Source organism: Diuraphis noxia, unplaced genomic scaffold (genome assembly GCF_037042655.1).
Source record: "Diuraphis noxia isolate RWA-SAM2 unplaced genomic scaffold, SU_Dnox_SAM2 contig0001, whole genome shotgun sequence".
Lineage (NCBI taxonomy): Eukaryota > Metazoa > Arthropoda > Insecta > Hemiptera > Aphididae > Diuraphis > Diuraphis noxia.
In genome coordinates this window covers 56,466,815-56,482,782 of record NW_028301711.1, presented here as the reverse complement: position 1 = coordinate 56,482,782, position 15,968 = coordinate 56,466,815, and the positions used below count along the sequence as shown (strand labels likewise).

General features: G+C 26.6%; 1 protein-coding gene across 1 annotated transcript; it reads left to right on the top strand.

The window, feature by feature from the left end:
* The first annotated feature begins 5,132 nt into the window (after nt 1–5,132).
* On the top strand, nt 5,133–8,883 carry LOC107172788 (uncharacterized). The gene is made up of 7 exons (XM_089216100.1): nt 5,133–5,417; nt 5,496–5,613; nt 5,859–6,268; nt 6,453–6,615; nt 6,720–6,904; nt 7,040–7,205; nt 8,275–8,883. The coding sequence occupies exons 1-7, from the start codon at nt 5,265–5,267 to the stop codon at nt 8,736–8,738; spliced, it is 1,659 nt and encodes a 552-aa protein (XP_089072226.1). The 5' UTR covers nt 5,133–5,264; the 3' UTR covers nt 8,739–8,883.
* The last annotated feature ends 7,085 nt before the right edge of the window (nt 8,884–15,968 follow it).

Here is a 15,968-nt window from a genome sequence, read left to right as displayed (position 1 = left end):
AATTGTCAAGGTGTTTAGCTAAACATTTAAGAGAAGCAAATCAGAGTATTGACGAACTATTTAGCAGGACTGAATTAGGACGTATGACTATAGCAATCGCACATCAGTTGTGGGAGTGTACGAAGGGGGAAGTAGGAATAAATGAAACCTGTTGCGAATTAAAGTGCTTATGTATAAATTGGCTAATGGATCTAAGAAAAATGCTTGATTATAAGAAAAGACCGTTACTTAGGAGGAGTGATAGGTTGAGTATCAAACGAAGAAAAGAAAGGAAGAATGAAATAATAAAAAGAATATAACTGCATAAATAAAATATGTATAAACCAAAAATAGTAATAATGGAATGTAATATTATAGACTATAATATATTATACTATAAAAATTCGTCGCCGTCGTGCAAAAAGTGTCTAAATGAAATTTGAACTTTGTTGGGAAAGCACAATTGAATATTCATAATGGTCTGGAAATTCACAAACTCGTTCGATTTTAATAATGATAGTCTTAAAAAATCCTTAAAACCGTAAAGAAATTAAACCTTGAATTATCCAATTTTATATTTTAAAATAACTAGCAGAATACCTTGTGAAACATAAAAAAGGATAGATGAATAAATGACAAACTGACTTTTTAATCACTTGATCAAATTAAGAAATGGCTAACTGACTTACTCAAATCACTTGGTCAAAAAATGTGGAAACTAAAAATATAATTATTTTATTAGAAAACAAAACAACAAATTATTTATATTTTGAATCAATAAAAAAAAACATAATAATTGTAATAATATAATAATATTATTGTATCACAGAAACTTTTGTATACCTATAGGAATAAATGAAACATAATACTTTATAATAAATAATATACATTTTTTTTTATACTTGCGAGTATAACTAAGTAATGAAATAAAACTACTTTATAATAAACTGAATAAACTTAACAATATTGCCATCACAGAAACTTTTGTGTATAGAAATAAATGATATTACATACTGCTTTAAAATAAATAATAAAAATAATACATTTTTATACTTTTGTGTATAACAAAGTAATGAAACAAACTAATTTATCTCTTTTTTAGGTTTAAAAAAATCCAAATTATAATTTTCGGAAAATATAGTGCGGTAGGTGGTTAAAGATACAGGTTCATTTCAAATTGAAAGAGTTGGGTCTAAATACTGCCGTTTTGTATTTGAACGGCAGTAGTGCGATTCAACAATTCTTTGAATTTGATTTTTGAATTTTTTTTCCCATCAGAAAGCTACACAATCCCATGAATCTATAGGTTACATTTCGTCTTAATAAGTGGCCCTTAAATTTTTTATTGCAAATTTGAAATTTTTTATAGAAATAATAAATATAATAGGGGTGTAATGGCCGGGCGGATTAAGGTGTCGGTTGCGACGCGCACTGTTGCCGGTTTGAATCCCAGTCATAGGTGGTATCGCTTTCCGGGCAGTTCACACTCAACGAAAAATAACGATCAATTTTAATAAATTATATTTATCAATCTTCAATAAACCACCTTTATTAATAAGAAAAAATAAATTGTCAAGGTAATAAAAAAAAATATTATGTCAATAGAAATTTTATTAAATTAATAAATAGAGAAATATACGTTTTGTTGATTTTATAAATTTGATTTATTAAAATGATAATTTTGTTTTCAGTAATTTGATTAAATTGTTTATTGAACGAATAAATCGTTTGTAAAATTGACAAAATATTTTATACTAAAAATCTTAGAATGTCCAAATTTTGCGTATTTCAACCGCCGGTTCTCGCGACACTGATTACATTGAGTAATTAGTATTATACAGAGTGAGTTAGTGAGTCATTGTGTTTTCCAGTTTTTGAATAGTAACTGTACAGAAAAATAAGGAAACACGATGATCCACCTATATATACGCAACATATTAACACGTTTGTATACCTATAGTCATTAGTCCTATATTTGAATTTCAAAGAATCTAATACGATTTTCCCATTTTTAAATTTTCTTATAAAAGCAGTACATTGTACCGTGAGCACAAAGAAAATTATTAGCAATGATTATTACTTAATACCTACTAACAATATTTTGCCACTGTCATTTGTCACAACTCACAACGCTTACAACTCGAAAATTCGCATCTTCGAGAGCTCAAACTGTTTTTTGTTATTTGACAATTTTGTTTAGTTAATAGATTATTATTTGTTTTAAAATATACATTATTTCAACGCTTCAACTTACTATAGTCACTAGGTAAGTACCTTATTATTTTATTTTTAGAAACATAGGTCATAGTGACATCATTTTGTAAGAATGCATTTTTATTTTATTTAGCTTTCAGCCAATATATAGTATAAGTTTTAAATTATACACATTTAAAAATACAAAACTAATTTTTCTTTAACTAAATTGTTATACAAATTAAAATAATATAGTTAAGCAATTTTATACCACAATAACAATTTTTTTTTACTAATTACAAGGTATACATACAAGTTTAATATAAAATACTACCAAATATACATTTATCTACAAGGAAAATGATTTGTTTTATTTGTAAAATTAATGTCAAAAATCTCTCCTCTCTTGTTGTACATTTTAAAGTGTTTCATTCATTAACTCCTTATAGTACTTATGAATGCTGTGAAAGTCCTTGTTCACATATTTTTTCATCATTAGCAAAATTTAAAAGACATGTTAATAATAAGCATGAAAAACAAAATACAATTTCTATTACTAATCCCTCATCAAGTTCTCAATGCTTATTGGAACAGTTTACCAGTAATAATGATGTTCAAAACCCTGTGGACATTGTAGATATTGAAAATAATTCTGAACAAGAAATAATAGAAAATGATTTTAATTATAATGAATCTATTAATAATATTTATAAACTAGCTATTAATTTTGTAATGGGTTTACACAACAACAACAATTTTAATTTTAAAGACATTATTATAATTCAAAGTGAACTTAAAGAAAAAATACTAAAACCAATGTCCCTTATGCTTAGTGAAATAATTCAAATTAATATTCAAGAACCAATAATAAAAGGTAAATTTCATACTTTTTCTGAACTTTTATCAGATCCGTTTATTCACTGCAGTAATAAATATAATTTGAATAAGTGGTTGATGCAAAATGATTATTTAGATAATTTGAAACAATTAACTATTAACAATGAGGTTCGTGTGGTCCAACATGATGGTATAGTAACTTATGACGAAGCAATTACAAAGGGGGTGTTATTACCATTGAGATTTCAGTTTCGAAAGTTTTTTGAACACGGTGACAATTTTAAAAATATGCATGAAAAAACTATAGCTTTAAACCAAAATAATTTAAACACTATTTCCAATTTTATTCAATGTGATTTATGGAAAAATAAAATATCTCAAAACAATCAAAAACTTACATTTCCTTTTTTTTTGTATATTGATGATCTAGAAATTAACAACCCATTAGGTTCCCATGCTAATTACCAATCAATATCAGCAATATACTATAATTTCCCATTGAATGAAAATAATTCTTTGTTATCTCATATATTCTTAGCGTCATTAATAAAATCAAAAGATTTCAAAGAATTTGGAAATGACGTATGTTTGAAAAATCTCATAGATGAAATTAATTACTTAGAAAAAGAGGGCATACAAATTAAAACTAAAAGTGGAATTTTTCAAATTTATTTTGGACTTGGATTAGTATTAGGTGATAATTTAGGTGTGAATACAATTTTAGAATTTAGCAAATCGTTTTCAGCTAACTATTTTTGCCGTTTTTGTAAAGCTCATAAATCAATAACCCAATCAATGACAACCGAGGATAGTACTTTAATGCGTACAAATGAAAATTATTCATTAGATATATTACAATCTGATTTTAGACAAACTGGTATTTATCAAGAATCCATTCTAAATAATATAACTAATTTTCATGTAACTAAAAATTATAGTGTTGATATTATGCATGATTTATTCGAAGGAGTTTGTCATTATAATATTTGTCACATAATTAATTACTATATAGAAACAATACAATTATTCACTTTAAAAGAACTTAATAATAGAAAGAGTACATTTAATTATGGGTCATTAGAAATTGGAAATTGTTCACCACCAATACTCGATGTACACTTAAAAAAATTTCGATTAAAAATGTCTGCTCGTGAAATGTGGACATTTATTCATTACTTTTCATTAATGATAGGAGATCTAATACCCCTAGACGATGAAGTATGGATATTCTTTATAAATTTTCTAAAACTAATTGATTTGCTATTAGCCTACTCTTTTACTGAAAATAAAGTTTTACAACTTCAACAATTAATAAAAATAAACAATGATAATTATGTTAAATTATTTAATGATACCCTTAAACCAAAACACCACTTACTAGTACATTATCCAACAGTTATACGACAATCTGGTCCTCCAAGACAATTTTGGTGTTTTCGATTTGAAGGGAAACATAAGGAGATGAAAACATATGCACGAGTTACATCATCTCGAAAAAATATAACATTAACATTAGCTAAAAAATTCCAATTAAAATATTCTTATTTTCTTATGAAAAGTCCAAAGTCTGAACTAATTTTTTTTGATAAAAATGAGATCACTATAAATGAAACAGAACAAAATATAATATTTAACAGAACTAATTTGCAGATAGTTCAATATAAAATATACAAAGAAATACATTATCGTGGCACAACGTATAAAGAAAATTTATATTTAATTCAGCCAATTCAGGGTGCTAATCAACATTTTATTTTTGAAATAAGTGCTGTTCTTTTAGTAATCAAAAATAATAAAATTATGATATTAGCTAAAAAGTATTTATTAAATAATTTAAATGAACATTATCTGGCTTACGAAATACCTAATGAGCCACAAATATATGATGAACTATCGATAAACAATATTGATGCATTCAGTGGTCCACCCTTGAATATAATTAAAATATCAAATGGACAAATATTTGTACGATTAAAAGAATTTTTTGAATAGTTATGTAGGTAGCTATAATATAGTTAACTTTCACAAATGTGTATACTAAACTTGTATAATTACCTTAATATTAGTTTTTTTTTTTAAATCTTTTTTAAATGTTTATTCTAAAATTGTATAATTAACTTAAATATCAAGTTTCTTTTTATTATAATTTTTTACAATTAACATAACAAAAATTTGTCAACAAATATATTATTATAAAAAAATATTTACTTAAATTTAATTTTTAAAATACTAAGTAGCAAAAAGTACAGTTAAATATGTCCACTCAAGAAATTATATGGCCAGAAAATAGTATTGATTCTGAATTCGATTTTGAAGATAGTGATATAAATTTTAATTTGACTAATATGGACAATGTAATTCCTGTTATTAATGAAGAAAATATACAAAACCGATCACCAACACAACTGGTATGAATAATTTGAATTGTTTATGTTTTATTTAACAAAACTGAAGCAAAATATTTTACTTGAATAATTATTTTACAGGATATTGCTGATTGGAATACTCAATCTTCATTTATGGTGATACCTAATGAAGAAAAAACTCAACTAAGATCAATATTTGAAAATTGGAATTTAGGTTTTCTTACTGAAACATGTTTAGGTATGTTTATAATAAATAATTAAAAATATAATTGTTTAAGTGTTTAAAATTAAAATACATTTAATTGTGAAACTAAAATATTAAAAATACTTATAGATAATGGGCAAATACCCAAAAATCTTTGGTATTCAACCCTATAATATTGTTGAGTTAACAGCATTCTTCCGATTTCCCTTCAAATATATACTACTTATACAATAAAAAAAGATTTGTGTAAATAAAATTAAAAGTAATGTATATTATAGATCAAACAATTACCATTGAGGTGTTAAAGTATATGAAACCAATACACATTGAAAAATTGTTGAAAAATTATACTTTGGGTGTGCAATTAAAATTTGAAAAAGAATTGATTACATGGCAACAATTACAAATACAAACAGATCCGACTACAATATTACCTGAAAAAGATCAAAAATCCAAAACTTCACCAGTTGAATCAACAATTAAAGTATTCAATGTAGTGAAAGATTCTTCCAATGGGAAATTGGTGCTTGATTATTTTAACGTTTATAAAAAATTAAATGACTCAATTAGATGCAAATTAGTAGATATGATAATACATTACATAATTTCTTCTAAAATGCCGATGACTATTAAATTGGCTGATAGCATAGCTGATCAAATCGTCTGTATGTTTTCATCAGAAGTAAAGGTACCTATAAATGTAATATTTAAGTAACCTATATGTTACTATTGATAGCTTCATGCATTTATATATTATGATCTTGATGCATTCATTTAAAACATTGATTGAAAAAAAATTATTTTTAAACTGTTGTATTTATATAATATTATAAAAGTATTGATTGAAATATGATTTTAATATATAATTTTAGGATACATATTTTATGCGTCATGGCCCAACAAATGCACCACGAGGTAAATTGTATGCAAAATATTATAATTGTATGCGGTCGTTAAAAACAAGTGGTTTACTTGACAAAAGTGTTAAAAAAACAAAACTAAATACAATTATCACATCAAGAAATATTACTTTCAGTTAGTACCTACAATTCAATCAGTTTATTAAAAATCTAAATTATGTGCCTAACTGTTAAATAATTAAAAACATGAGTTAAATATTTATTTTTATCTAAAACTAGCACCAGAAACTGATATTAATGACATGTTGGATTTAATCAAATATGGTAACAGTTCTTTTCCTGAGTTACAAGAGCAATGGAAAGCTACTGTACAGTATAGACTACAGAGAATAAGCTTATCAAATTCAACTACAGATATAATAAATGAATGGAAGAATTATACAATTCCATTAGGGTACAAACTTGTAAGTATAAAACCAAAAAATACTAATTTCAAGTTCATTTATCATTTATCCACCTAAAAAATATGAAAGTTAAAATTATTTAGTTAATTTATTTGAAGTATAAGTTGTTTAATATCATTGTTTTACTACATCTAGATGGATATTGATTTTAATGAGCTATTTACAACAAAGAGTAATATTATAGCTGAATTCGAAAAATATTCTGAAGATTTATTAAAAATAATAGATTCAAATATTAAGGATCATGATGGAAAAATACTCATTGAATCAATTAAACAAGAGTCAGATAACATATCACAAAGTAATTTAAGTATATATTATAATTATAACATAAAATAAAGCAAAATGTTATATTATATTATATTAAGTAGGTAGATAGATAGGCCTAGTCTGGTCCAAGAATATTTTTTAAAAGACTGGTCAAACAGCACAAAACACTTTTGATAAAAAGGCCAGTCCAGTTCATCAAAACATTTTGTAAAGACACATTTAAATATATATTAAAATACAAAGATAATTTTAAAAAAATTTACCATAAAATATTAATTCAAACAAACAAAATATGTAGGTACACAAAATACGTACACCAATTAATACACCACTAACACTAGAGCACTATAGAGCCTTACTAACAGTACTATCACAGTAACACTAACCAACAAGGCATTATAGACGACAGAAGTCTGAAACCGGCAAATGGCAATAGTAGGTATAGTACCCACACAGATGTAGCGGTGTCAATATTTAGTCAAACGCAATGAATTTTCTAAAAATACTTCAAATTACCATTTCTATTTTATATTGGTAGTTGTTATTGTGACACTATAGTAATAATACACTCATGAATAATAATAATAATCTAGCTAAAGCTATATATTTTAATAATGCTGTTAATGACATATTTCTAAATTAAATATAAATAACTGTATTACCCCATTACCCACGTTCCACGATTCACGAATTACACGATATTCCTAATTATACCAACATCGATCTGATGTGAACTTATCATTTTTATTTGAGATTATGATTACTAATATAAATATTTTACTATGATGGAAATTTATAAAATTATTATTAAAGCAAGCATATTATATATTTTAATAGTAAATACACATTTTTCTGTATAGTTTGAATACCTAATTTGATTAGTTTATGTTTAAGATCTTACACTTACATATCTATTTATTTAATAGATAAACTTACTTACGTAAATCTTCTGCTATTTATAAATTTATAAATTCATTCAAAAAATATTTTACAATAATACAATGTAATAATAAAATATAGCATAAAGGAATAAATGTATAATATTCTAATGTACTACTTGTTAATATTTATTACTATATAATGATACAATATTTTTTTAGATGGTCAAAACACAGTCATCTTTCATCTACTTAGTTCCTTATTTGTCCCTACAACAAGAAAAGTGACTAGAGATGAAAATGGAAAAAAAAACGTAACAAAATATTCTATAAAAGATTCTCAAAATAGTTTTATTACGTTTCACAATACCATAACCGAATCAGAATCATACATTAATAATTTAAAAAATAAAAATTTACCAATTCAACCATTTATTGTTGTAATTGGTGTACCATTAAAGCCAGAACAAATATATTTATTTTTTGATTCTATTAAATATAAATTTTTCTGTATAGTAAGAGCAATAGATGTATGTTTCAAAATTATTCATTTATTTAACTTACAATACCCTTTACAATCTTCTGCTGTATGGATGTTTATACAAAAATTTTTTTATAATTTAACTACACAATTTGATACATCACACCCAATTATTACACAAATTATGCACGAATTAAAAAAGTAATGTTGTTGGTTATTAGTTATTACTTATGTGTGTTGTTACAATTTATTATACTTGTTTACCTTAGCCTAGGCTAATTATACTTTATTTATTTACATCTAAAATTATATTTATATTTTATACCATTTATATTTTTATGTTGCTTGTAACTAATAACACAATAATTAGAATATTAACATGTATTATAATATTATATGTATAGCATTTCTATTCCATATTCCTTCATCTTTATTATATATTATTAAATAATATTAATATAAAATTAAAATAATTATGTTTTATAATCATTTATGTATTATTATATATTTTGCTTATATATTTTTTATGATTATGTACTTTATATGAATAAATGATATTTATATCATTAAAACACGAGTACCTATATATATATTTTTTTAGTAAATTATGAATAATATTCATTTTAGTTATTAGGCTGATAATAATTTTATATAAGTAACAAATTATTATATTTAAATCAATAAATTATTTTATTGTATAGAATAAAATCACTATTAATTTTAAAACGATAATTGTTATTTTGACAAATATCATTATTCAGTATAATAATAATTTTATTATGATAATAAAAAGTTTTATCAATCGATTACTAGTTTGTTGAGAAATGATAAAATAAATGTTGATTGTATAAACTATTTATTATTTTTATAAAACATTTTTTGGTATCGTAATAATAATCTTTATCATAATAATACAATTTTTATCAAATAATTATCAATTCCATATCCACTAAAATTATTTTATCAAATTAATAAATACTTTATGGGGTCATTATTAATAAATATTTTATTAAATCAATCTATTTTTTTTTTGAATTTATTGATATTTTTCGTTGAGTGCATGCTGTCTGGAAAGAGATGCCCCCACCTCCGCTCATTCGAAATTCTGCCAAGACATACACGAGTACCAAAACCAACAGTTCCCTCCCCGACAGTTCCACAGGTTAATAGCCCTTGTTGTCGAAACCTTAAAAAAAAATAAAAAAAATATAATTATAATAATATTAAATATGTTTTTGTTCATTATATGGTTGCTATTTGTTACCTTTACAATTAAGTATGGATTAATAAGAATTTAGCAATTTGTTATTAGGTACCAATTTTAAAAATTGTATCACCTTTACAAAGTTATAAATGCAATAAAATGTTATGATCGAATATAATTTTAGTCCTGTATTTTAAATGACTGTTTAACATTTTTATGGAGATTAAGATGCGGTAAACCTTGTTTAGCTAGGTATAAACGACAAATTAAACAAACATTTTAAATCATCTAGAGTCGGTATTTTTAACGAGGATCGAAGTGCACGGGGATCAGCTAGTATCATATACATATTATTATCACACGAACTGGTTAAAAACGTGTTTAACCCAATTTGAAGCTATATACTCGATAGAATATTAGATGATTTTATTTTGATATATGTAGTAATGTTATATATCATGAGCTGTATTTGTAAAAGTATAAATCGAAACTACCAAATGACAATACTTTTCAACAACTTATAGAAATTAGTTCGATACCAATTTTGTTAATGATTCTAAAAATTAAGATAAGCAAAAGGAAAAAATTAATTTTACAGGTAATCGTATCGTATTGCTTCTGTATTCTCATGATATTAAGACATAGGTATCATAACACTTTAAATTATTGTTTCATAACAATTTTGATTGTTTATAAATCATAAATGCTAACTTTTAAATTCACTATTAAAAATACACAATATGTAAATATGTAATATAGCTGTTGTAACCTTTTAATAATGATTAATGATTAATTACTCTTCTATAAAAATAAACGAACAATAAATGACTAAGTTCGCTGTACAATAGAAATTAGCTTAGCTCGATAAATTGATGTCATAGTTAATAATCAAAAATAATCAAAATATAAAATTCTGGAAACATAATTTTCAAAGGGTGAAGAGAAAATATTTCATGCAATATTAGGTAGGGTTAATTGTAATCATTCGATGTATTATGTATATTCTATTTTTGTCTAATTTGTATACATTAACAAAATATACTGACAGAGGAGTAATATTGCTCACACTAGAGCTCTGCATGGTCCTGCTCGGACCGGTCTGGACTGAACCGGACTGGACCGCGGTCCGGTCTAAATCAGTCTTTTACATTAAACGCCATTGAAGTCCAGTCCATTGCGGTCTGATTTTCAATGTTCATGGTTTTTTTTAGTTAGGCTAAGTAATTAACACATTGGTCTGGTTCGGATCGGTCCAAAATTTAAAAATATTAAATCGGTCTTTTTCTGTATAAGTTTTAGAATCACGGTCTGGTCCAGTCTGGTCTAGTTTTATCTAATCAATGTTGTCAGAAAAAAAAAATGAATTTGTATATTTTTAAATTAGTTAATTAGAATTTAATATATAAATTAAAATATACGAAGTAGGGAAATCCCAGACTTGTATCCAATATTATTCACTATTAGTTCTATATGCAATACGAGTATACGATTACGTAATACAAATGCAATATCTAATAACTAAAATAGTAAAATATATTAACATAATTCTTAAATAGTTAAATTATCGGTATTTCCAGAACCGTTGTGTCGTCGACGACCGACGCCTCGACGGCGACCGAAATTAATATAAGTCGGTAGGTACCTATGTTATATCGAATACGATTGTTTACTGTTTAGTGGTTTAGTCTGTCAAGTAACAATAAACTTGTAAGTTTTCGCCGTTTTCGGTCCTCTATCTATTAATTATAATGTGCATATAACAATATGTTAATCATATACATTAATAACATACAATGTTAATCAATATTACAATATTAACAAGAGAAACAAGTTATGCTTAAAATAGTGGTATAAGGTATAACATTGGGAAGTAACAGTAAGTAGTTATGTTCTAAATGTTCTAATTATTATACTGTAGTCTGTAGTTGTCTAAGTCATACATTTTTTTTTCAGTTTTAATTTAATTTTGTGCCTTTAATAATTAAGTCCGGTCCGGTCCGGTCCAGTCCTGCCTAATACCTTTATAGATTGGTCTTAAATAAAAAAATTGTTTGTAGTCTAGTCTCCGGTCTTCTATCGAAAATTTTTTTTTTTATTGGTCCGGTTTGGTCTTTTAAAAAAAATTTTTTATTGAATTTATAGTTTCAGAGCTTTTTTTATTTACTGGTTCCTTCTTTCCTCTATTGTCTGTGTGAATATGAATTCCGATTTTTTCATTATAACTTTCAAAAGCTTTATCAACCGGCCCATGACTAATAGAAAGGGTTTTTTAAAAAAATGGTTTGCAAACATGAATTGGAGTATTGTTATTCAAAAATTTATAATTTTTAGATGTTTGTTGAGCGATTCTTGAACCTGTTATAGGAACATGTCGTTTAACAGAATATTGGGATACACGAGGTAAAATGAAATTTTTTTGTTGTGCATAATCAAGTGACCAATATTCTCTGCATAATTTAACTCTATAATCCTCATCAAAATGTATCGAACATTTGAACTTACATTTAAAACAATCTATCGCTAATGGTTTTTTAGAGTTTTCTTTTTTTTACAGCAACATTTCTTTTCCATTTCTCAGGCTGCCCTCGTCTCCACCTCACTAAATTTTTATCCTCTTCCGTTTCAATTTCAATTTCTTGTTCTTTTTCAATTTCTATATCTTCAAATTTCTGTTCTACAATATTTTCACTTTCCTTCGTCATAATGTTTTCAGATAGATAATTGTCATTTTTCTCAGAGTCCGATGATTTGTGATTATTATTAGGTTTCCATTCATCTTCACTGTCTAAATTGTCATCACTGCTAAAATCTAAAGCTTTTCTTTTCATTTTGCAATATCTATCCTCAGTAGTAATATTATTATCAGGAATAACTTTAAAATTTTTTAAAACTGCATACGTTTTTGGTGTATTTAAAATGACATCACATTTAAAAAAAAAAACCAAGTCATTAATCATCAAACTATTTTTAAACTATAAATATCATTAACTCTTTTTTAACTATAATTATAATATAAATTAATAATTTATAATACTATTGCAAAATTATTACAATATCAATTGTGTTTTTATGAGTGCCATGCACGGACTAAGATAGTATGGACTGGTATCTACTACCTTATCAGTGGCCCTAAAATGTTTCTAAAGCCGCCGTAAGGTACAACTAGAGGTAAAAGCGCCATCTATATGTGTGTTATAAAAATACAATAATTAGAATTAGAAAACATAAAAAATCAAATTTTCAAAATAATAAATATTAATAATATACTGCACAAATAATATTATAATTTATAATGTACTCATTACTAACTGACTACGCAAAATTGTAATGTTTACAATTTTTTTTAGTAATAACTTCTAATAAATAATAAAAATGTATATATTATTAATTAAAAAATACACTTGAAAAAATAAAAATAATTAATATAAAATTAAGTAGGAACAAGTTTGGCAAATTTTTGTTTTTTGCATTAACCTTTGGTGTATTCTTATTTGTTATTAACGAATATTGTCTCATTCGCATGATTATGAAGTTAGATATTATAGTTGTTAATATGTCTGTCTTATGTTGAATACAAGGAAAATTAATTAACATACTGTTATTGAAAAAATCATCAAGAGTTAACAAGAAAACATCATTATCTTTACAATGCTTTATAAATGATTTTTCTACAGCAGTCAATAATCCAAAAATAAAATCAATTGGGTAAGTCAAACCTCCTCTTGATTTCAAATTGACAAATTGAGCTTCTGGTTTGCTTGATTAACACTTATCACCTAAATTAATTAATAGAGATCAAGATTTAAAATATAAGTTATATAATTTAATACCCTAAATAAAATATATATACCTATATATATATATATATATATATATATATATATATATATATATATATATATATATATATGTATATAAAAGGGTACTACTACTTACCAGCTATAGCTGTAAGGCAAACATTACATTTTATGTTTTTTGTTAAGTTTTTAGTAATATAGCCACAAATATAATATAAGACACAATCTTCCACTTCTGATTTGTAATAGTTATGGATACTATTATCAAAAATTTCATCTAATCCCACATCAATGGTAATTAAAGAGTCAAGTTTCTCTTTTCAATTTTCAATTTTTTGAACCCTTTGTGTAACATCATCATTATTTACAACACTATGTAAATCATTAATTGAAATTGTATGTACATTGGGTTCTAAAATTTTACAATTCCCTGTTTTGGGTGGTTTTTTTTTTTTTTTTAAATTTGAGTTAATTAAAAAAATATTATGAGTTAAAAGGGGAATTTTGGACGTGTCCTGTCACGGTCGCCATATGTGAGCTTTCGGCCTTTTTAAGGGCTTACTGTACACCCATCACACAAGGGGAACACTTATGTGATGACCCATAGACTGAACCGCGTGGTGTCTTGTGGACATGTCGGTAGAATCTATGGGTTTTGATACACACAGTGGGAAATGAATCCCAAAGATTTATTTAAAAGGGAAAACAGTAAATAAAAATAATATTAATAAAAGAAAATATGTGGCAACATGTAAGGTAATGATATGATTGTATTTTACATGGCAATTACAACTCAAAAACAAGATATATTTTAGAATAATTTAGCACATTGTAAAGTGCATGATGATACAGGAAAAAAATATAATATAATATTATAATTTGGCACATGGCAGAGTGCATAATACAAAAAAAACAATATATAATATAATATAATTTGGCACATGGCAGAGTGCATAACACAGGGAAGAAATATAATACTCGTATAATATTATATAATATGTAATACTGCAACAAAAAAATATAAAGCTACGGCTCCGACACGCGGTTACCGGCCAAGGAATCATATTCATATATCGATATGACGCATCATACATTGATACATATTCATTATTTAATTAACGGAGAGGACCAACGGCTCCGCATGACGGTTACCGGGGCATTTCTTTAAAAAGAGAAAGAAGAAAGAAAGAAAAAAAATGAGTATACGAGAAAAATTATAGATGCATATATAATCGGACAAAAATAAGGGGTATTTGGGGGAAATAATAATACTTGGCGACTGCAGCTGGTGTCTTGAGGTGTTGGTAACCGGTGGCTGTGATAGGCTGGCCTCGTGGGCCGTCGATACACCTTAACTCGTGATCGACACGGCCCATCTGCACCGGTTACGTTGGATACTGTTGTGGATATTGGTCGCTGGGCCCTCCACAGCCCCAGATGGTAGAATTAGCCCATCATGGCGTCGACGAGATACATGAACAAAACATTGACCGCGTGGTTGTTGATGGACGGATCGACAGACTGGACGACAAGTTTACATATACCGGTGTACCGGGCAGTGGTCGTGACAAGAAGAATAAAAATTATGCCGAGAGAAGTCAACGGGCGCCGGACGGCTCGTCTTGATGGTGACCGTTGTTGAAAATGTGATGGAGTGGGGCGGGGACAGTGTTGCTTTTCGCGGGGATTTTACATAATTATTGGGCTTCAGCTGTCTTGTCAGCGTTTACCGGTGGAGACGATCGTATCGCCGACAGCGCAGGTAACCACATCCGCGGAGACAGTTCGCCGGACACTATGTTCAGGAGGGGTTGGGGGGATAAGTGAGGATATAACATGACTATTGTTCGTCTTAATCGCAACGCGCTATTGTAATAATAGAAAGACCATTAAAATAATGGTCGCAGACCGATAGGTATGATAATTTAATTGTTGTAGGGAAAGGTGGGTTTAATGGATAATGATATTATAGAGGCCTAAAATTCTGTGACGTTACATAACCCCCCCCCCCAACAAGTTGTTGAAGTTGTTACATAAGTCAGAACTGAAAACCACTTGTTGTAGATGAAAGGCACTGAATTTTTTAGGGGATCATAGACATATAATGAACAAAGGAGTATAGCATAATAATTTTAATGGGGAAACAATATCATAACTGGTTGGGGTTCAAGAATAAATAATTGTTTAGGGTATTAACATCACACTAATAATAATAAATTTACCGCACGTTAGTGCGAAGGCACTTGATAATAATATAGAAAAACCAGCACAATATAATAAAAAATACAAAATGATCAATGTCATAATACTAAAAAAATGAGATAATATAATAAAAATCCTACACATCAGTGTACGGGGCACGTTATAATAATAAAAAACCTACAACTTTTAATAAGGGAAAACCCACAACTTTTACTATCCTGACTAATCCGGG